This window comes from Falco cherrug, chromosome 4, assembly GCF_023634085.1.
Source record: "Falco cherrug isolate bFalChe1 chromosome 4, bFalChe1.pri, whole genome shotgun sequence".
NCBI classification, from domain to species: Eukaryota; Metazoa; Chordata; class Aves; order Falconiformes; family Falconidae; genus Falco; species Falco cherrug.
In genome coordinates, this window is record NC_073700.1 from 35,571,030 (window position 1) to 35,594,487 (window position 23,458).

At 39.7% G+C, this 23,458-nt stretch overlaps 1 protein-coding gene across 1 annotated transcript in view; it reads right to left on the reverse strand.

The window, feature by feature from the left end:
• BMERB1 (bMERB domain containing 1) overlaps positions 1 to 23,458 on the reverse strand; it is a 54,552-nt gene that overhangs the window by 18,105 nt on the left and 12,989 nt on the right. Inside the window, exon 2 of the mRNA XM_055709293.1 lies at positions 7,651 to 7,774. Within this exon, the coding sequence (XP_055565268.1) occupies positions 7,651 to 7,774 (124 nt within the window). The remainder of the gene's footprint in view (positions 1 to 7,650; positions 7,775 to 23,458) is intronic.

Below are 23,458 nucleotides of genomic sequence, written 5' to 3' on the forward strand. Positions count from 1 at the left end.
AATTTGAAATGGACTTCATTCATACAAAGACAGCAATCGTTACTGCCTTTTCACACTTCAGAATGGGAACGCTCCACGTAAGCAGGCTTTGTAGTACAGTATTACTTCTTGAGTTTAGCCAGTAATGAGAGACTGCTTATTTCATGTTCCCACTTTGTGTGAGTCTACTAGATTTGCTGCATGCATTCTAAATTAAAACACTGAATTTCTGAGTTGATTTATTGAAGGTTATCATCACCAAAGGATTTAACTTCTCACTTCTGCAGTTCTTGGATAGCTTGATGTTGCTTCACTTTGCAGTGGTTGTGTAAAGCGAGGCAATCAGCAAATATACCTTTTTGTACTTCAAAATACCAATCTGCTGTGCATACTGCAAAGGACATAAAGGTCAGAATCCTATCTGACCTCTGTTGGTGTGGTGTTGTTCTTAGGAGGAATGTGGACTATAATTTTTTCTCCACGATGAATTTGTCCTAAATTTGAGATTCTACCATTATGTCCAGTACCCTACAGAATGACTGTTACTGACTATCCCACCTTTACTACTGCTAGCAATGGATACATCGATATCATAGCAACAAAAGAGACATTTATGGGGCTTTTTTGCAAAGTGGGAAAAGGGTAAAGTTTGAAAAGGCAAGTAAAGAAAAAGTAAGCCTGATTGGAAGAACGAAAAAAACCCCAAAAACAAACCAGGGTTAATTATGTACTCTGGACAGCTAATGAAGCTGTGGGACTGCTAGTATAATACCAGGGCAAAGTCAAGTTGCAGCAAACTTATTTACATAAAAGGTAAAAAATTGTTCCTGGGATTGCAAGTAAGCAAACATAATAGTGTCAAATGGTTTAAAAACTTGAATGGATCCATGGAGAATTTGGATGATGTAGATCTTATGAGCACTCTGGAGACGAGGGAGTCATCTAATCATGTGTAGTGGGAGTGTACCAAGACAATGACCGATTTTTAATTCTGCTAAGTCAATGTGAAGGTGAATTTGGCTTTTTCACAGTATTAGTTTAGCAATGTAATAACCACACAGACATTAAGCAAATACTGTGTGTTATAATTTTACAGATCAAACAAGTTTCATGAGGTAAGTAAAGCTGTTTTCAACAATTGCCTAAAGCAACCTAATAGGTCTTACTATTTAATATCTTATATTCCCTACACATACAGTTGCCATTCAGTATCATCTACATGGCAGAAATAACCACTCCCAAGACAGCTATCACAGGTGGAAGCAACTTCCACAGTTTTAGTTCAAGGTCATCCAATATAGCTGGCTTCAACTTTTGCTTTCCATCTGGAAAGCCAGCAGTAACAGGTACTGGCAGATTTCCCAAGGAGCATGTTTCATGATGACAGCGAATGCTATAAGAACTCCATGCCTTTTCCATTCACAGGCACAAGCAGTAACCGTGGGTGATAAGATCTCACCTATACTATTAATATTTACTGGGTCAGAATATGCTAATTCATTTTAAAATGCGTGAATTTTGCACTACAAGTGATTTTGAGGTTCAGTTTTGATCGGTTCCTATATCATATAGAGGTCTCAGGTTTTGCTGCCTGTTTCCTCTGTCAGCTAAATGGAGCTAACTCATGCATTATCCATTTTTACAAGTCTTTCTCAGCACAGTAGATTTCCATGCCTCCCAGTGATATGAATCCTAAACTGCTTCTGAAGCCACACGCAAGTATCCATAGCAGTAACACATCCAATGTGCAATGAAGAGGATGCTGCCTGAGCAATTCCCTCAGCTTTTGGGTCTGTTATCTCACCAGGAAAAAGAAAAAGGAAGTGGGACAGGAGAATTAGAGATGGAGAGAGTGTGCTTGTTCTGAAGTGGTATGTTTGCTTTCTTTAATAGCAAAGACAGATTGAAAATTTACAGTTTGACCCAAAACTCTTTTTATAGAGAACATTTTAAGAAATGAGCTGAGAATCCTGAGAAGCAAATGAGGGGGAATGCTGGCTAGCTATAAACTGATGCTTTTCCATATGTACTGTCTCCTTCATATCAATATGTGCCGAGTCCTTAGCTTTTCTGAAAATAAACCCAGAAGAGCTGGAGATAGCATATGATGGCTTTAAGCTATATTTTCATTTCCTGGCTAGGCTGAAGATGGTCACAACAGCTCCTGCCATGATTTTATGAAATTTGAGAGTATCATTAACATGGAGAGATGCTACAAATTGCTACATATTGCTACACATAGCCACAATTGCTACATAACCTTGACATATCCTGAGGAGGTCCATCCTAGGCACTAAGTGAGCCCGGGTCTTGTGACAAAAATAAGATTTGATAATGTAATTACAGAGCAAATAACAGTACATCTGCTGTGCTGTGACTATGGTTGCCTGAGCTAAAATGTGATTGCACAGCATAAATTGTGGCATTACCTAATCGAGGAAGGCTTGATTTTATAATCTGAAAATTGGTTCCATGTAAACTTTAGGTAATTCTTCATAGCAAGCAGGAAGTCAGCTGGAAATAGTATGGACTTCCTGGATATGAAGAGTACAGCTGTCTTCAGCTGCCCTCCTTTTCAAAGGAGGAAATAACATTATGGAGCAAAGGCTTACAAAGGCTAGTATCTGACTTACAATTTGCACCCAGGAAAGATCATGACCTCTTAATCAATTGCTTCAGCTGATTTTGCTTTCTTTATTTCTTTGTATCAATAAAAAGAAAAACAAGAATTATCAGAAAGCTGGCCTCTCTTAAAGTATACACTACAAGGTGAACTATTTCACTGTGGTATGTAGTAAAATACGTACAAAAAGTTCAGCTGCTTCCCTTGCTTTTCAAATAGAAAGATTTCAGGGGAGAGGCTAAGACCATGCTGTCACACATTTAATTTTATTGAGCTTCACTCAGGAAATTGTGTTTTGCAATAAAGAAGACTCATAAATTTGAAAACCAGATATGTCAATTGGAGTTTCCTGTATTGTTATGGTTTTGCTTCACTTCAGAGTTCCACAGTTACACTGTTTACATATGTATTTGTCTTTAAGTGCTTTAGTTTTTAATTACTGAAATGAGGTCTCACATTAATGTTTAGTACACCAGTAAGGAATTTCCACTTCCATCTGCAAGGCAGAGACAAAAGAGAGTGCAAAGGACTACAAAGCAGTACAAAAGAGAAAAAACACGTTTTGAAACTGTACAGATATTTGTGGTTTTCACTTAAAAATTTTTGGCATTTCATTTTTAAAGAGGGTAAATCTTGTTTGCATTGTTCTCAATGAATGTTCACTACTTCTGTATTTTGGGGAGGTTTTTCTTTAACACAGTGATAGGCGGACTACAGAAATACCTATATTTGTCTGAGAGCAAATATAGTTATTCTCCTTCAATAGTAAATTCTCGGTCTGTCACTAAACAGTACATATTGCTCTGTAGGACTGCGGACACAGAATTTGTGGGCCTGGTACAGAGATGCAATTGCAGTACCTTCTTACAGAGACCTTCTGAATTTTAAGGTAATTTTGATGGATATTGGTACATATCTGACTTGTCCACCAGTTAGGAATGATGCAATTTCTGGAATCTGTCAGTAGTTGTCTGCCAGACCGTTTAATTTTCAGAGCTGTGCCCTGTGAACTGTGCTGAGCGCAGGCTGGAACCCGGGTGTGTGGCCTTTCTGGGTGCTACACTCAGGGTGATCTGAGCAGTGAGTGTGTTTACTGAAGGACAGGTGGAAGACACATATATTTAACAGCCCTGCATCCAAGTACCTCCCAGTTTTCTGGAAGACCTCCTGGGACAGACTCACCAGTGCCCCTGTGCAGAGTGAGGGGCATCGGAGGTAGTCACTAGGAAAACATAGGTTTTTGGGGGTCTTAGCTGGCAGCCCACGACCCTTTATGTCACGTAGCCCAGCAGACAACAAGGGGTGTGCACAGAGTTTGTGAAGAAGGAAAAAAATTCCTCAGAGCCGTTGCAAGAGGAGGGTGTCAGGGGAAGGATGGCCACAGTGGCCCCACAGACAGGGTAGCCATTTCGTATTGTGTGGCTGAGCTGCTACAGAGTGGCAGCCATTTTGTTTCATGGCAGCAGAGCTCATTTCACCTGTGAGGGCAAGCAATTAGCATTGTCTTGCATGGGTCTGCAGTGGAAGGGCCCTTATGAAGGACCCTCTCTAAACTTTAAAAAGAAAGTGTGCCGCTTACTGAAGGAATTTTTGCTGCTCTTTCCCTTCTTCAACCAGAATCATAAACCTGCAGGTGGGTGAGGTCTCTTATCTGGTGACTGACTTCAATATCACGTGAGTTACTATTCCCGACTGGGTCTCCAAATCCCTTTCTATGGGTGGGAAATTTCTTCCTGAGATTAACCTTCCTGCTGATGGCCCAGAGTGATGATCATGAGTAATTTTAATATCCAGTACAGCACAAAGCAACTTGCTTATTCACAGTGTGACTGTTGCAAAGAAGTGGGGGGAAATTCATAAACTAAAAAAAAAAAAAAAAAGCGTTGATGTTTTACCTCAATACTTAATCACTGAAATGTATGTGACATTTATTCAAATATAATTGAAATTTTCCTCAGTTTTGAAAACTGAAAAGCTGTGTCTGTGGGATCAACAGTATGTTTGATAGACACAGGCTAACAGATGAGACACAGAGTCTACTTGGATATGTATGAGAAAAACATCCCACATATTTTTATATGGTTTTTGAACACTGCTCTGTACCACTTTTTAAGTCTAATACTACTCAATTATTTTATTTTTTAGTTTAATCCCACTGCCTGATTCTCAAATACTTTAAGACTTGTCTTGAAATAATGATGATGATTAAGTGTCTGGCTTTTATTTCTTCACCATCCCACTTTTTCTTTCACCCTTACAAGGGTGACTCTTCTAAAGCTTTTAGTGATGATGAACTGTTCAGTAAAGATTCTATTTAGATATTGAAGTGTTACCAACTGTGAGTACTGTACTATAACATTTGTGTAGTGATGTAGGAGCAACATATTTCATTTTATCGCTTTTGTTGTCCTACAGACTTTATTAGTCATTGGTGTTACTTTGTTCAGTAGGGAGAGGGAATATGAACCTCATAGTATTGCTATGGTGAAAATAAGGCCTCAATGCCTTAACTTTTAAAGCAAGGAAAGTTGTCTGTATGTTTTGCTGAAGACTCCCTCATGTAGAGTTAACGTCACTTGAAGAGAGACACATGCTATATACGTCACAGCTGAGAAACTGCCTGAAAGAATATTACATTATCAACAATCTCACACATCATCAGAAAAAGTTTTCACTGTTTCACACACAAGTGTGAAAAATGCAAACCAACTCCAGGCCCCCTGAGCATCCAGACCTTGCTAGGTGTTTTTTTCAGTTGGGTTTGTTTTTCAGAGGGTTTTGTTGGATTTTTTTTTTTTGTACTGGCTGATACGCTAACATGGAGCAGTTCTCTGCCAAATGCCCTTATTTTATAGCTAGTGCATTTGTTTGGGCAAAATGTTGACATAACAGTTAAAGACAACACATGTTATTGCAGAGCTGTCTCAAACATCAGTAATGGTGAGTTTTATTATTATCCCACCTCAATCTTCTTTGTGCAGCTTCTTCAAGGAAAACAGTAATTTAAATTAGTAGTCTTAAAGCAAGTTCATTCCATGGATTAAACCTGTATCACTCTGACAGGGGAAGAGCTTGCTCTGATTTCCACCAGCAACAGGTCTAGCTTGCAGTGTTTTGTTTTCTTATTCTTGACTGTGAATACCGTTAAAATAAGTGTCTGTGCTCTGAAGAGCTGTGGTAGTTGCTGGTGTGTGTAAGTGAAGCTGACAAGGCTGTATGCCTCCAACAGGAGGGAACCATGGCCAGCAGTAGGGCTGGTGATACACGCAGAGCACAAACCCTCTAGTTTATTTCCTTTGGTCGTTTTTGTGGGATTTTTTGGCAGTGGCAGAGACCTCAGTCCCTCTTGCTGATAACAGTGGCAGCAGCAACCAGCTTGGCTTTCCATGACTTAGAAGAGACAAAAAAGTGGGGCCATCTCTGGCAGTTGCTGCCTCTGTCACCTGCCTGCTTTGCTAATAGCTAGGGGCCAAACTTAATGGAGTCTTCGGTGCTCAGAAGAGCTTTCCTCACTCAGACAGTGAACAGCTGGGGAGTGCTCTTGGGTAGCTCTAGGCAGAGTGTGTTTGGATGACATCTAATGCAGGAAGAGTACTGTTGCACAGTATGAATGTCAGTTATATTCCCTTTTCAATAAGCAAGCTCCACCGTGTTAAATTCCTTATTCAAACACCTGCTAGGCAATACAGAGTAAAGAGTGTGATGAGTATAAGCATGGGGGAAATGAACAGACTGGATACAAGAACAAACAGAACAAGTGATGAACGTGCAAAACAATGACAAGCAGATGTCCACCATGGCTCTTATTCACTGAGACAGTTTATTTCAGTGCTTTGTTTGATATAGAAAATGTCAAGAAAAGTGCAGGGTTCAGTGATGAGGCTTCTTCCAGATAAACTTTCTGTACAAGCCAATAACCAAGTAAGTATTTGACTACCAGAAGCGGGTGTGACAAAACCTTTCCTGTTTACTTTACTTGTACCACTACAGCAGCATCAAAAGTCAGTGTCACTATTACTAGTCCTTATTTCCAAAGATGTCTAAGCAGTGATTCTGGGCTGAAGTCTTCTGGGATAACACTCAGATGCAGATGTCTGTGCTGTTTGAGGATGAGGCTTTCAACTTCTGGCAGTGCATGTCAGGGCACTGAAATTAACCTCCAGGTGTAAGGGTTAAAGTACCAGTCCTACCTTTGTACTTTAAAGGGAGAAGAGAACAAGTGAGTTTTTTCAGGCTATTGTAGCTTCATTAATGCCAAGGGTCTGGGTTCAAGCAGATTTTAGGTCTACTGAAGTTCTTGGCCTGTCAGCATAGGCATTAGTTTCCCACCCAAGGTACTCACAGACAGATGGGACTTCGAAATAATATATATACTCCTTATTAATAAAAGTCCTGGTCTTCTAAATCCAGTGATTTAGGAATATAAACCACATTGACTTCGTCATCAGAACTGGATTAATATTCGTGAACCTTCAGCAAGGCTCCTATGCCTGACCCTTTGACAGTTTTGAAAACCTTTCTTGGAGTATTACTATTTAATTTGCTACATCAAAATATTTTTTCTGTTCGTAACTTAATGGCTTCCATTTAACAAATGTCAAATCTTGGCTGCTCTTAGTCCAGAACACAGCATGCTCTCTTGTGACATGAACTAAGACCACTAATGAAGCAAGGAATAAAGCCTGAATTAGGTTAGACTGTGGAAGCTCCCTACCTGTTGCTGTTTTCTTTAGACAAATATCCTTCCCACAGAAGAGTGATGTCAGGTATAAAAATGTGCTCTGTAGACACGTACTTTGCTAAAGTTTCCTTTTGTAAGTAATAGATACCTTTTATGTCTTCTGCAAATCATGCTGAATAAAAAAGGTAATTTCCTTTGCAACTACAAAAATAATTTCCCAATGGCATTTTGCAAGCATTCACCTAACAGCGATGCTCTTTATCTTTCTTCCTTTTAAAATGTCAAGCAGATAAAAGTCTTCTAAATAGCATTCTTTCCTATTTTGATTAATTTTGCATAGTGTTTTCCCAGAAGCATTGATACTTACATAAACCTGAGTTCTGATTCTCTTCTGACTAAGACTTCCCGAAGTCTCTGGATCTTTGCCATTTCAAGCTCAATTTCCTCAGGCATCATTGTTGTTTCAGCCATTGAAATGATGTCAAGTTGATCTGTGTGTGAAAGCAGAGAAAATGAATTAAGCTAGTCAAACTGTTTAATGGGTTTCCTTAGGAATGTAAATTTAATCACAGAGCTATCTGATGGGGTAATTAATGCAAGTAGTAATGCTACATTGACTGGTTTTTCTAGTGTTTTGCTTATTACTTTCAATATAACTATTTTGAAGTGAAAGAATCCCTAAGCCAGTGCCATATATTTTGTTAGTCAATCTATCATACCTCTAAGGAATCCCAGCCCAGTATGTAACTACAGCTACTGTTTCTTAATTGATACCACTGCAAACTTTGAAAGAACAGCCATAGACTGCTACAAAACTCACTCAGAGCAATTACTTCCAATTCTGAAGGCTCCTATCTTGGTTCAAGTGCTGGCAATGTAAACTGATGAAGGTTTCCCATCTTTAATTCTCATAGTTCTTCATGCTATTCCACCATCTCAGCTTGACTAACAGCTAAAGCCCAGACCCACTAGAGAGGAGCCAAGGATGTGATTAGAAATGACTTAGGGCCTAACTCCTCGAGGGGCTGAGTGTTTCTCACTAGAGCACTGAAATTAGTTGAGGAGGAAATAAATGCCACTTCACAGTAATTACTTGGCAACTGTTAAGGCCAGGATCCTTCTATGATTATTTCTCTATAATTGATGTATCACTACTTCTAATTCAGGGAGAAACAGGGCTATGAACTGTATTCATTGAAGGCAGAAGGAACCAATTTATAGAAGGTGGATTTGGGAAGGAGCAACTTGGCCTCTGGAAAGCCTTATTCCAAGGGTTCACCATACTTGGCCTTCATTTTGAACAACAATTTAGAGACTAAAAAATAGAGTGCCTGCATGTTTGGTACCCAAATGGAGACATATTCCTGAAAGCAGGCCTGTTTCAGCTGTATTGGTTTAAAAAAAGGAAAATTGAGAGGTCAAAAGGTACTCAAGCATGATTATGCAGGAAACAGGAGACAAAAAGCATCAGGAAAAACAGCTGTCCAATTAATTGGAGATGAATTCCGAAGTCCCCCATGACAGACTAAGCACAAACAGCTGAGAAGAATTTCTGACAGAAACTTGGAGTAGGAATTAAAAGATCTCAACAAACAGCCCTTGCATGAGCTTAGTTCACAAACACCTGTTGTCTCAAAATGGCAACAAAGAAATTCTATAGTATATAAAGAAAAAAATAGGAAAATATATATCTTTTTAAAGTTATCCTGATAGTATTGTCTGCAAGTTTTGGCTTCAATTCATAATGAAGAAAGTGGGTAAATAAATATTAAAAATCACTATTTTTTTCCAAGATAACAGAATCTTGAAAGAAAAAATTGAGGCAGATTTTTAAATGTCCCTCAGGAGAGAACATTTCTCAGTAGTTGTTTTTAAAACTCAAATTGCGAAACTGGTTGGTAAAGTAAGGCTATCATGTGTCTGAAGACACAACTGCCACCTGTAGAAGATGGATCTTCCTATTAGAAATCATTGCGTTTGTTGGGGTGTATTTAGTTGAGGTATAGCCTAGATGTCCGGCTGCACAGGGTAAAGTACATGAGTCTTCTGCAATCCCAGCCACTAAGTTAGATGTTGAAATAGAACCTAAAAACCTTGGAAACTCTAGATCTGTTTGAGGAAGTCTGAACACCACTGAAAATACCTTAGGGGCTGGCCCCACCCTTTCCCTCCCCTCACACCCTTACCTGGGGGTGTGGGAATGAGGAGCCATAGCAAAATCTTGAACCTATTTGCAGAGTACACGTGCTGTGCTACCACTAACAGATGGGCAGAATTATAATTTAATATTCACTAGGTGTTTATCAGACATCAGTCAAAAGAAACTAGAACAAAGGTTCTGTAAGTATAATTTTGCCTCTTGGTGCTTTTTGGGGTTGCGGAGTTATTTTAACTGCTTACAGCATAATTGGCTTTGGTGCAAATTTATTTTCCAAAATATTAAGTAAGAGATAGTAAGTTATTCTGATGCTACTGTGAATTAAAGCCAATAATACTGGTAATTAGAAAGATAAGCCACAAATACATTACACATACATACTTATTTTAAAATAAGTTCTCAAGAGCTCAGAAAACAGGAAAACAACCTCTAACTATCTTATTTCCACTCTCCAACTCTAGCTGTAAATGCCCCAGTGTTACCCCTTGGATCAGATCAGCTGTCATACTGTGATTTCAATAATTCAGGAGGGGAATTGTGAACAAGCCTTATGCCCTCAGTACGTGCTTGAAGCCAACACAAAAATTAGTGTGGCAAGCAATAGTCTAGTCTGACCTCTTGCAGAACAGTCACAGAATCTCCTTCACATCCCACTCAATGTGTGCTTGAACCAGAAAAAAATATTTTTGAGAGCTACCCAAAATTATGCAATGTTTTCAAAAGAATCAAAAATATAAGCAAGGCACCACAAGTTTCAAAGTAGAGGAAAATAAATATAGAAACCGTAAGAAACTAGTTTGCAACTTGTCTGCAAATTTAGAAATGTAGCTAGAATAATAGAGATATATGGAGTGGTTTAGTTTATCTTCATAGCAGTGCAAGTGCTGTGAACATACTGTAAGGAGATTAATTCTCATGGAGATCTCAAACCAGAAGGTGTATTGACAAGAGCTGGATTAAGGGAACTTTGACAGGAAAAACCAGACCAGGCAGTTGAAATGGGAAGAAATTTGAAGGTGAGGATACAGAGTAAACTGAATATGTAGACACCGTGGTCCTTGAAGAGATTAAAAGCCAGTTCTAGAGGGGTAGGCATAGTCTTCCATGGAGAAGGAACAGAAGTCAATCCATACTTTATACACATTCATCTGTGCACTATTAAGGAATGATACCATTTCTGCACTGAATCTCCAGCTTTTCTAAACCTCCCTTCCTAACAGGTAAAGACCAAGTAGCTCCTTTGACAGCTGACAATTCTTTTTATATAGCTGAGTCCATAGATCTCATAAACCCAAAACAGCTGCACTATACCACGCACTTTAGCCCCCTCTTCAGAGTATGCATTTTTAAGGCAAGCTTTGAGGGAAAAGGCACAATTAGAACACTGTATTTCCCAAAAATCCTGAAATAGCAGAGCACAAGTGTGAGGACAGTCTAGAAATACAAGCCTCTGAAGAGGCCACAGGTCAGGATTCCCACCTCACACCTTCACCATTGTGATGCTTACAAATCACCAACCTATTCATGTCTGAATTTCTCTTCTAATATTGTGGATAACTGTTTGGCCTACCTGGCAGCAGTTATGCTAAAGGATAATTAATTATTTTTCATAAAATGGTTTGAGCTTCTGGGACGTAAACTACTTGGGAAAGAATATGTTAACATTATTAAGCCTTTGAGTAATGCTCTATCTCTGTCCCAGTGACAAATGACACCTTTAGTGCTTTGAGACATGATTCTGAACAGTTTCACACAGGAGTCTCTTACCTTTTCATAAAAGAAAGAAGAAAGGTTTCATTTTAGTTAAAGCAGGCATGCATTAGGCAACTGTTTTTTAGCATATATTGTTATTAAGCTCTGTTTCTGGTAGTAAACCAAAATTCATGAAGAAAAAGTGGAGATGACACAGATTAGTCACAGCCAGTGACAGGATGAAGCTATTGTGTCTGCTTTACAAGCTCCAGGATAATTTTCAGTGACCAAGAAATAAGTAAAATATTATTACTGTATGCACAAAAATATTTTATCATTAAAACAATGACTAGATAGATGTAAAATTATCGAGCTTTTACATATAATGAGAGGGACTGAAGAGGTAAACCTGAAGCTATTTATACATATTTTTGCCTTAACTTAAATGCAGACTGGTGTAATTAAACTGGATATTAGCTGAACGATCACATTTTATCTTCAGTTTGCCAACCAGAAATGGAATGTTAGCCACCTGTGATGAAAAGCAACAACAACAAAAATAAAATGCCTATTAAGTCAGTATGTGCAAAGAAAACTTTAAAAGAAGCCTGAAGTGATACAATGAGAAATGGGAGAATGCATTAGACCTGGCGTCAATAGTTTCAGACAAATTGGTAAGGAATGCTGTAAGGAAAAACTAATTATCAGCAAAATCCTGCTGCTGTCACTTGATGTGAGCATTTTGTTCACTGAGAAGCTCATTGTGCTCTATAACCTTTAGCTGGTTTAATTCTAATTTGAGGGTTTTGTTGTCGCCATCTTTGTCAAAGACAGGGCATGGAGGTGAGGTGTATCAGTAACACAAAAGGTCCCAAACCTACGTGTAGGAACCCAAACCTGTGTCATTCTTATTCTGGTGGTATGCACATACTGAATAGCAATTGGACCTCTATTCCATGAACACCTAAAGCAGCAGGCAGGTAATTTGCAGTCTAGAGGCAGTAAGAGCTGAGTGCTGAATTGCTTACAGATACATAGCAGGTGTGTGCCAGAGCCAGTAGAAATTGTGCTGGATCACAGTGTCTCTTTGACATTGTTTATCCTTTTTCTTGCTTGTGAATCTGTTGCTGTTTGGAAACTATTGGTTACTCAGCCTTCAAGAGTCACCTCAGTCATTTAGCAACAGAAATGCTTCAGCATAGGTAAGGGTAATGACCCAGCTACTCTGCCACTTTTTTTTCATCTTTGACATGGATGGACCATCTTGAACGAGACTCTGTGTTTAATCCATGACTGCTGAGAGCTCTTTAAAGCATTGCAGTACAAATCAGCTGCATGGCTTCTCTAACGTGGATAACGTTCAGCAATAAACGAGGCTGCTCAGCTCACTCAATTACAGTGCTTCAGTTGGAAATTATTTTAAGTCATTGTTAGACTGGATTTAAACTGAGCAATTTGAGGCCTATTTCCGCTCCCTTAAATTGTCCAATAATAAGATAGTCCTTGTCAAAATACTGTTAATGGCTAAGTTTTGTTCCACATCTGGGTCAGCGTTTTTTGGGCTTTCTCAAGAATTCTGTGAAATTGATCCTTTTTCACTTAAGTATATTAAATGTTAATAGAGCGTGGTGTAGCAAGTGCACTCTTACTGCTGTTTCAGGTATCAAAATCAAGATTTTCAAGACCACTGTTAGTTGATGAGCCAAAGCAGAACTAAGCACAGGTTAGAGATGGGTGAAGAGAGACCAGATGGTGCAACTTAAAAACATCATACTGGGTAGAAATTGAAATAGTTGCATGAGGTAGAAAACTAAATAGTGATAGTACAAAATATTCCAGATAAAAGATGTTCATGTGAAAAGAATCACATCATTCCTGCAGTTTGTCACTAGCTTGTCACCTGGCGGCACGAATGACTTGTCTTGTAGCCAGGCCTTTTACTATACCTTTTACCATTGCCTCAAATGTATTCAGAGGCCTAGAGTTGTTTGGTTTTTTTTTCTCTTTGATTTAACCCATCTGGAGGAGCGGGCCAACCTGTGCAGAAAAAACCTACATCTAATTGCTTATTCCTAATCTAGCCTGCTGCAGCATTCTACTACTGTGAATCCTAACGATTAAATTTGGCATGTGTGTGGAATAGTATTTATTCAATGTTTTATGCTGGAATTACCATATAAATATAGCTAATAGCTAAGCGCAATACAAGCAGCTGCAATGTTTTTTGTTCCTGGCTTCCCTAACAGGCAGGCAACATTGTCCAATTTGGAATGGGTAGAGTGGGGGAAAGGGGGAAGGTGGCACAGGATAGTACCAGTGTGGAAGTGACCTGACTGTCATGGTGCTGAGCACATCCCACCACTCCTGCTCATTTGACTACCTGAGTTGTTTTGAACATGCTGCAGGTGTCTGGCTTTGAGAAGCCTCGGCAGAGTCTCCCCCTCCTTTCGTTCAGAAGCAGATTTCAAGCTGAGACACTGGCCCTTGGTCCTTGTTCCCCGGCCCCAGGGACCTGGATGTGACTTCACGCTTGAGCTTGGGCCTGCCTTGTACTAGGGATTTGCCTGGAGATCTGGAGTATGGCTGACAGGCTGACCATGGTTGTTGTCACCAGACCTGCTCTGCTTTCCTTGCTCAGGTACCATTGGGGCGTGCTCTTACCACTGAGGACACTGTCCCCGCCCCTGCCAGCCTTGTTATAACTCTCAGCACAGGGCTTGCTTTCCTTTCAGAGCTGCCAGCCCTTCTTGTACCCAACGCTGATTCTCCACCAACGCTGATACTCCTCATGACTGCAGTGAACCCTGGACAAATGCTCACTTCATCAGGATTTCCCTTTCTTACTTTTGATGATTTCTGGAGAAATTCCAAAGGAATCTGCATATATAAATACAGACTGGGGGAACCAGTACATTTGTTTTGAAAGCAGTGCACAGGCATATTACCTGCTTCTATGTGCATTACATAAACTCAGTGCTTCACATTCTCTCTTTCCATGAAAAATGCTATGAGTATTTTTGTACTGGCTATGAGTCCCAATGTCTCTGAGATAGAAGCTGCTCTGCATGGGTATGAGGAATCAGTCCTCATCCTTCCGCAGAGTACAGTCCACAGGCCACTGCAGGGGGTTCTTCCCTCTGCTTGTCAATTGGCCCTCCTGTCTCATCTCTGGCACTGAAAACAGGCTAGTGATAACAGCCAATTTAGTAAAAGTTGGAATCGTGCTGCTGGTTGTACTAGGCCTCGGTAACCACCTAATAGGCTACACTGAGGCAACAGGAGTGCACAAACCTGACAAGTCATAACACTAGGAAAAAAGTCATCTCTAAAGACAATAGTGATGTGCAGAGGCTTTTACTGGAGGAGCAAAAAGCTAAAGTTCTACTCCCCTTAGATGTGCTGCAGTTCTCAGTGTCACTTTGCTTCCACTGCTGAATACAGGAGATGACATAGTTGAATTTTGCTTCTAGCAGGAAGCTTTTTTTTTTTCTTTTCTTACTGTGCCTGTTTTTGAATCCCTATTAATACTTTTCCATGGGTTGAACAACACAGTTCATTATTTTGGAATTACTGGCCTGTAGAGCCATGAAACACACTTTGAGCTGACACAAAGTAAGCACATATACTTCACAGGTGGCTAGATGTGCTTTGTCCCTGCAAGTAATGGTGGCCAGAAACTTTCTGACAAAACAGACTGCTAGAAAATGCCAGAGAAGTGACATTCAGAGTATTTGGGAGATAACATGTTGGATTCAGTACATCTACTATGAAGACAAAAGGAATGCCTCTGTGTAAAGAGCCTGGTTTCCTGTCAGTGCATGAGGATCCAGAGCAGCCTTGCAGTTCTGGAGATGTTGCATTCTCCATAAAACCCTGAAAGCCAAAGTTGCAACTGAAGCACAGCTCCCAGGTGCACAGGAGGTAATCTTGGAGCCCTGAAATACTGGCTTGAACTAGGCATCAAAGCTTCCAATATTTTTGCCAGACAGCGGGGCACCTAGAAATCCCAAAGCTGTTTTTTCACATGCTCCATGTCTCAGGGTAAACTTCTGGGCTGGTTGATTCCTCTTACAGCTTGGCTTTGCCACAGGCACCTGTGAAATCTGGCATCTCTAGGGAACCCCTTTGGCAGGAAGGAACCAGAGATGCATACTGAAAGCTGATTAAATGCCAGGATTTCAGGGAATGTCACAGTCACCAAGTATCTCTGCTTCTGAACAGTCATTTGGGGAAGGAGAAAAAGAAAAATGGGGAATTTTTCTGATTTATGGAGAACTGTGGTGCATCTATGCTTCCAGTAAACCCGAAATACAAAGTACTGGCCACTGTAGCTCTGTACTGTGCTGCGTAAAGATCACTTCTGTTCTGACAGAAACTGCTAGACTAAAGCAATCCCTTCACATCTGTGGTCCATTCAGCAGCTTCTGTTAAGAGATTAGAATTTCATGTCTGTAGAGAGATACTGGTACAACTGTAAAGCAGCACATCTCTCCAAGATGATCAAAACTCTCACACATTTGACCTCGCCATTTGTGGAAGGAGAGGAAATCTTGCTTTCATAGTAATCACAGAATCACTTAGGTTGGAAAAGACCCTTAAGATCACCAAGTCCAACCATTAACCCAGCACTGCCAAGTCCATCACATCTACATGTTTTTTGAACCTTTCCAGGGATGGCAATTCCACCACCTTCCTGGACAGCCTGTTCCAACGCTGGACCACCCTTTCAGTGAAAAAGTTTTTCCCAATATCCAACCTAAACCTCCCCTGGTGCAACATGAGACCATTTCCTCTTGTCCTGCCAGTTGTTATCTAGGAGAAGAGACTAACCCCCACCTGCCTACAACCTCCTTTCAGGTAGACGTAGAGAGTAACAAGGTCCCCCTTTAGCCTCCTTTTCTCCAGACTAAACCCCAGTTCCCTCAGCCACTCCTCATAAGACTTGTGTGCTCTAGACCCTTCCCCAGCCTCGTTGCCCTTCTCAAGGCATGCTCCAGCACCTCAGCGTCTCCCTTGTATTGGGCCCAAAACTGAACACAGGATTCGAGGTGTGGCCTCATCAGTGCTGAGTACAGGGGAACGATTGCTTCCCAAGTCCTGCTGGCCACGCTGTTTTGGATGTAAGTCAGGATGCTATTGGCCTTCTTGGCCACCTGGGCACACTGCTGGCTCATGTTTAGCCGGCTGTCAACCAACACCCTCAGATCCTTTCCCACCAGGCAGCTTCCCAACTACCCTTCCCTAAGCCTGTAGTGTTGGGTGGGGCTGTTGTGACCCAAGCGAAGGACCAAGCACTGAGTCTTGTTGAACCTCATACCATTGGCTTCAGCCCATGGGTCCATCCTGTCCAGATCCCTCTGCAGAGCCTTCCTACCCTCAAGCAGATCAACACTGCCCCCCAACCTCGGTGTCATCTGCAAACTTGCTGAGTGTGCATTGGATCCCCTCATCCAGATTATCGATAACAATACTAAACAGGACTGGCCCCAATACTGAGCCCTGGAGAACACCACTTGTGACCGGCCACCAGCTGGGTGTAACACCATTCATCACCATTCTAATGGTTAGAATCACTGGGAAAAGCACTGTTGCAGCACCAGCTGCAGTGAAAATACTCATTTATTTTGCAGCTGAAGGGAATAAAAAGTACTTTCTACCATCCCTTATGATGATAGCTACTTTTGTACAGATTGCTTATGGAAATAGGTATTTTTTTTTTTAATCAAAATGAAAATCTTCTGATTGTAGGACATATTTAACAGCATTAGTAAAGACTAGGAAAGGCACAAGCAACCTAATAAGATGGATTTATTATATAGCAAATACACCAATTTTGGAAGGTTGTGTTTCAAATTTTGCTGAATTAATTTTTTTACATTATTTTTATGATTAAATTTTTTGAATCAGCCAACCTTTGGAAGAAGTCATACCTGGGTACTATGGTTATTTATTTTGCTCTATTCATCTGCCTCTTCTCATTCAGTATTTGACAGCCTCTTGGTCTTGTTTAGTATTCAACATTGAATATCAAAGATAATGTTTCTGTAATATATGAAATTAGTCCTTCCTGTTTTCTAAGAACAGGCTACCATGGCTTACAACGAGTATGTACAGTTTTATGCATAGCTTGAATCTGTTATATTTATTTTCTGCCATCTTTGAACAGTCTGATCAGCATACACTAAGCATGTGTAAATAACTTCAAAATTATAAACAAAACAAGACTTGGAGTTTTCTTTTATGCAGAAACCTTAGTAGTAAGCCCTATACCATATAGACTCTGTAGGGGAGAAAGCAGCCAGGTTGAAAGGACAGGAAAGTGCGAGTTTGTCTTGTGGAGATGATTAGCTGCACGCGTCCCTTCTCCTAATCCAAGGCTCACTGAAGTCAACAGGAGACTTTCATTTCAGCTAATTTTTTTTCCTTTTTTTTGCACATGTCATATATAACTTGCCCTTTCAGCCATGCAGCTATTTTTGCCTTTGAAGGAGAGTAAGTTTGAAAAAGTCTTGGAAGTTCAGACTTGGCTTTTCAGAAATCTCTAGCAATCTGTTGGTATTCTCTAAAACTGACTAACCACCTGATGAGTTTTGTGCAGCTAGGCTGTGATATGCTAGCCTTTGGTCAATGCTGAAGGGAAAAAAAATGCCAGAAAAAAGCAAAATAGTAAGACAGAATTGACGTTCGTAATTTTCTTGAATTCAACAGATTTGGAACGCGTCTTTGAATACCACATGTTAACAAAAAAACCCCTGTTGCTAAAAACCACCGGAAGTCATTCTGTTTGCCATATCATTTCCTTCCAAGGTATATTAAATCACCTGATGTCACTGGAGATGGCTCTGTTCAATCAGTCATCTGTGGTCTGAGTGCAATAGCACAACTATAATATTGGGATTTATTTTGTCCAAGTCATTAATTATTTTTTTTTAATTATCACAGTTAGATTTACAGTCTAGACATATTACAACCTGAGTTACCACTTCAAAAGTGTCTGTCTCACGCTCCACCATATGACCCCATTTTAAAATTAGGTAAGCAGAGAATATAAAAAGCAATTGTCCACTGCATTTCCAAAATCACTGCTCTGTCTGTTCCATAACTAAGAGCCTCTTGTTATAAAAAGATTCTTTTAGTTGCTTCTCCTGTATATTCTTGTTCTTACCTTCAAGCTTTGACCTTTTATTTTTCATTATTTACCTTTGCAAAAACCCTGTTGGCAGCAGTCTATTCTTTTCTATTTCAGGCTTCTGTACACTGTGGTCTCACTGAGATTTCTCTGGAAATATAAACGCCAGATTCACAGTGTTGAATATTAACTCCTTCCTCTAACTCTCAAAATCATTTTGGTTTCTATGGTATCAAAGTCTTGCACACTATGGCTCCTTTTACATCTGATATAAGTGCCTGTACCTGCCCAATGGCCAAATCAGAGTCTTAGTTGCTTCATGTCTTTTATGCTGTACTTCTGTAGATCAAGTACTATTGCACTGAAGAAAGGCTGTTTTAAAACCTGAACCTGAAAGAGATCCTGCTTTGAGTTTTCTAATTCAACTACATATTCCCAAGCAGAAATAGACATTCAGGCAATCAAAGTGATTGCTAATTAAGGATGGTCTTCAGTACTTTGAGAACTAGAAGTTTTATGGTTAAATGATGGTTCCAACTTTCCAATTTAGGGACCATTTTCTGCCCTTATTCCCTATTTAAAGATATATATCAGCACAAGTCCATAATGTTATGATCTATAAAGATCTTGCCTCTCAAAAAAAGCATCAATTAAATTGTCTTGTTTGTTATCCTGCAAAATTTATAAGCAGTAATTATTCTTGGCTTTGTCTTTTGTCAATTTATGACAGTGCCAATTTCCTAAGTGGGTAATTATGCAACCCTTTAATCTTACACTTTCCCCAGGAAAAAGATCTCTCCAGTCTTAAGAAACTGCTCTGTGCATAGAAGACTTCATTTTGGTTATAATGATATCCTGAAAAACAGCTCATCAATAGTTGTTCATCCTTTCCTGACAATGAAGACTCTGAATCTGCACCACTCTGGAGTTCTTGCAGAAATCTAATGTGATGCATAGGACTTAATGTGATATTCAGACTTAATGTATCTTCAAATCTGCCATCCTGTATTTGGATGATAAATTCCATGTGTTCTATCATGCACTTAGGCTTCCAGGTTTCAGCATTCTCCTGACTTTTTATGCTGTCAAAATTGTGGTACCGTTCTACTGGGGAGGATGGAGATTTGGTTAGCTAAGAGGTCAAGGACAAGGGAAAGGATTGTTTATGTTACATTATAACAGCTGGTGTAAAGTTAAGCACACGTGAAGAATAAGCTTAGGCTGGAAACAAGTTAACTAACCAAAACAGTAACATTCTGAAGCAGTCTTTCAAGTGGGATATTGGAGGAAAGAACAAAGTTGTTTTAAATTAAGATCAGAACATACAGATCTTTAAAGGGTGTGGCCTCATTTTATGGGGAAAAATTCCAGACAGGTTCTGTGAATAAACTCAGGTACTGTGACTGCAGTTACAAGAGGGCAGACTCAGGGAGAAGATTAATTTGACCATTATCTGGGGCTTTACACTTGCAGGTAGGATTTAGCTTTTTGGGGTCCAATGTCCTCTGCAGTCAGACATTACCCACACAGATTCCAGATTTTTTTCTCCACGTATGAAGTCATAAGGATCCATCCTGTCAAATTAAACTACCACTTCAAGATAGTGCACCATCTCTGCTTTCATATTCGTCCACCTGGAATTAAGGGTGTTTGCTTATGCAAGGAACTGGCTCGGTACAATAGGACAATTTGCTACCTAATTATCTGTAACTAGAATAATTTATTTTCTAGCTGTAAATCTGTGTATGATTTAGTGCTGGTTTATAGCATTATCGTGATTTACATGCAGGTTTTTTTCTACTACTAAGATTCTGCTAGCTTTCTCTATTTTCATATCATGTCCTTGATCTGTGACTCACAATACCCTGGATAGTCCCCTAAACAGTCAATTTTAGGGGGAGAGGGAGGACTTTTCCTCAATAGTAGCCCCTCTGGCTGCAGTTTAAAAACTAATACAAACCATATTTACAGATCAGGAAACAGAATTTCAGCACTCACAGCAATAAATGCCTAAGGAGTCAGAACTTAATATTGAGCTAAATGTTTCTTTGAAAATATAAGATAAATATAACTTCCTATGAAAGTCTTCCCATAAACAATGAAATAAAATCCCCAGGCCTGATTTGATTGTGCAGTAATATTAAGTCAAAAATACAGATTTTTTGAATGTGATTGAAATTTGCAGGAAGTGCTTCTGATGTAAATAAATTCAGGCAGAAGTATGTCCACTAACATAAATCATCCTAATGACACTCACAGATTGGGTCTTGAAAACCCTTAGGGCTTTTGACACTCCAATTATAGGGCTCAACCTTGCTACTTTGAAGTTGATTCCAAAACTCAGTCTAGGAAATTTGCATGCCCCAGCCAATTTCCATTACAGTCAATGATAACAAGGTTGCACACATCTCTTCAGCCTGTTAGAGGGCAATGCATAAAAATGAGGAAAACAGAATTATGAAAATAGCAAAGGGAGTTTGGAATTAATGTCTTTTCATAAAATCCTTTTTAACCTCAAGTCCCATTGAATTAAGAAACCCCAGAGACATTATTCTTGGATTCACATGCATTTCTCAGTTGAAACTGAATCCTCTGTTTTAATATAAATTACATCTCTGAGTTGAGACAGTTTTCAAATACCAGATTCTAAATTTGGTGGGTTTAACTTTTTTTTCTTATGGTGGCTGTGATAAGGTCACTACAGCTCACACCTTCAGATGCAAGCTGGTCCGCCAGTGCCTGCTCTGTAGCCAGTGTAGTATCATCTCAGTATATTTCCTATCGCACATCAGACATAAAAATCTAGCAACACAGAGTCTTTGCTGGTGCCTCGGATATACTGATAGAGTGGAAAAAGGACTTGCTCACATACAGAAGTTTTTCAGAGCAACTACAACACACTGGAAAGGCATCATCATGATTGGTGACCATTTCAGACTTCAGTTTCCAGCATTCCCAGTGCCTGAATTGAGCCATAAACTCTCTTCAAGACTAGTACAGTCCATTTGCAAAATAGCTTGTGGTATCTCATCCAGCCATTTTTGTTGCTTATAGAGAAGGATTAAGTGGTTTTGAGTGGGATTTAAAGAAGAGCTGTCCATATAATTAGATCTGCAGATAATTATGACAGACTTCAAGTATTGTGCAAGAACGTTTTCCAGACTTCCTACTGCTATTTCCCATTTTAAATAAACACTAGTTTGGGTATCAGTACCACATGCCTTGTTGCCAGATGCTCTGACAACAGGATTTTTCACACGTTTGGCTGGTGGCTTTAGGTGAGGTGTGAATGCAGTTTCCCCCAACCACATTACATGTCAGTCTGAAACTAAGCAACCTAATATGTTGTGCTGAAATAATAGACTGTCATTTCTCCGTCTCTTTCTAGGAGATGTACTGCTGTATATTTCATATCAGTGATTCTTCTTTTTCCTAACCTGATGGAAGAGTGCCCTCAATATCCCGGTAGGTCTAAAACCAGAAGTTTCTCCTAATATTCTGTTCTTCTGATTTCTCTCTCTTCTTTCTCCCCCTACACACAGATAAATAAATAACTCTCTGCAGATGAGACACATTAGCTGATCTTGCATGATATTGTTTCAGCATTTAAGTACTGCTTGCAGAAAACCCAGCGATTTAGCTTATTTGTTTGTGAATAACAAGTCATTACTACTGTTCAGCCTGCCTCAACCTGACCTGGATTTTGAGGAGTGGCAAGCAGCTTTGGTGCAGAGGTTGGTTCTCTCTGAGCTAGAGAACAAGGGCATCAGCCAAGGGGCTCCGCATCCAGCTGTGCTCTCTGCTTCCTCCTGGCTCAGGAAAAGCTGTGTAGTAATTTGCTGTGCATCTTTCCATTTCAGCTTGCACCTGCCACACCTTTCCAGCAGCCAAGAGGGAGGACAGAGTAATGGCTGTGCCAGTTCCTCACCCCTCCCCACCTGCCTGTTTTAGGGAAGATAGAGGCCCCTAATCTGCTGTGCTTTATTTGTAAGTAGCTCAGACCCCAGATTTGAGCAGCTTTGGGATGGAAAGGGAGCTGCTTACGTTCTTGAACAGCTGTTTCTTATCACAGTCACAACTGTATCACATATCACAGCCTTAGAGAAGATTTTCTTAATTATATACCCAGCCTAGGAATGTGTTCTATTTAAAATCCTGCCCAGAGAAATTCTCAGTACTAAGGTAATATGTGACCCCATCCCCTCACACCAGGAAATGAAAGACAATTCTCCCAGTTTTGCAAAAATCAATGTGTGAGATACAAATACTTGGTGCAAAGTTGGAGGTCTCTTATATGAGAAGCCAGCTTTCTTATGAGGGAGATCTTAGAAAAACAAATAGTTTTTTTCATCTGAGCCCAGAATCTGATCTCAGTACATCTCCACATTACAAAAGCTTGAGGTCTAGATCCTTGACATATGCTGAACATGTGCATCCCCAGGAATCAGCCACCACAAAACCAACAGACCAGACTCCCGTGTTTCTTAAGTGCTAATTCCCTATATGAATTAAACATAAGCTCAAAAAAGAGCTAGAAACAGATTTGTCATTCAGTAAAATATTAGGATGCCACCAGCATGAAATCTGTTGTTTTTAAAGTGAATTAAGCTAAATTGCTTCCTTTTTTCTTTCTCTTTCTGCCTCAGGTAATCTTTCCTATTCAATTCTTTGGCTTCACAATGAGATTTTCCTATTTCATTAGGTGTTTATATCTCCCCTGTTGCTCTATGAAAACTTCTTGCTACCAGCAAAGGAAATAAAATGGAGTCTATTCAGGAAGTGTTATCAGATATACTGAATAGATAAAACACTCACTATAACCTGTCTCAGACCACTGTTCATATATGTTGCTATTGGCAGACTAATAATAGACCTTGCAGAAGTGTGACTTAAGTAAATTCTACAGGATTAAGTAATGAATTTACCTTTTGTTTGCAATTCTAAGCTCTGTTTACAAATTCTCATTTTTAATGGGAATTTATTTGTTAAAAAAAAAAAGGTAAATTCCTTTTAATTACTTCCTCAGAAGTTACTATGCAAAGTTAATCACCTCCTGGATTAAGTAAGCCTTTGGTGACAAGTCTCATTTTTACCAGCCTTTCTTCTGAACTGATTATCTCTGACCTAATTTGTGTTGGTACAGACTGGGGTATAAACTAATACTCAAGTATAGTTGTAAACAGTCCATGCTATTTT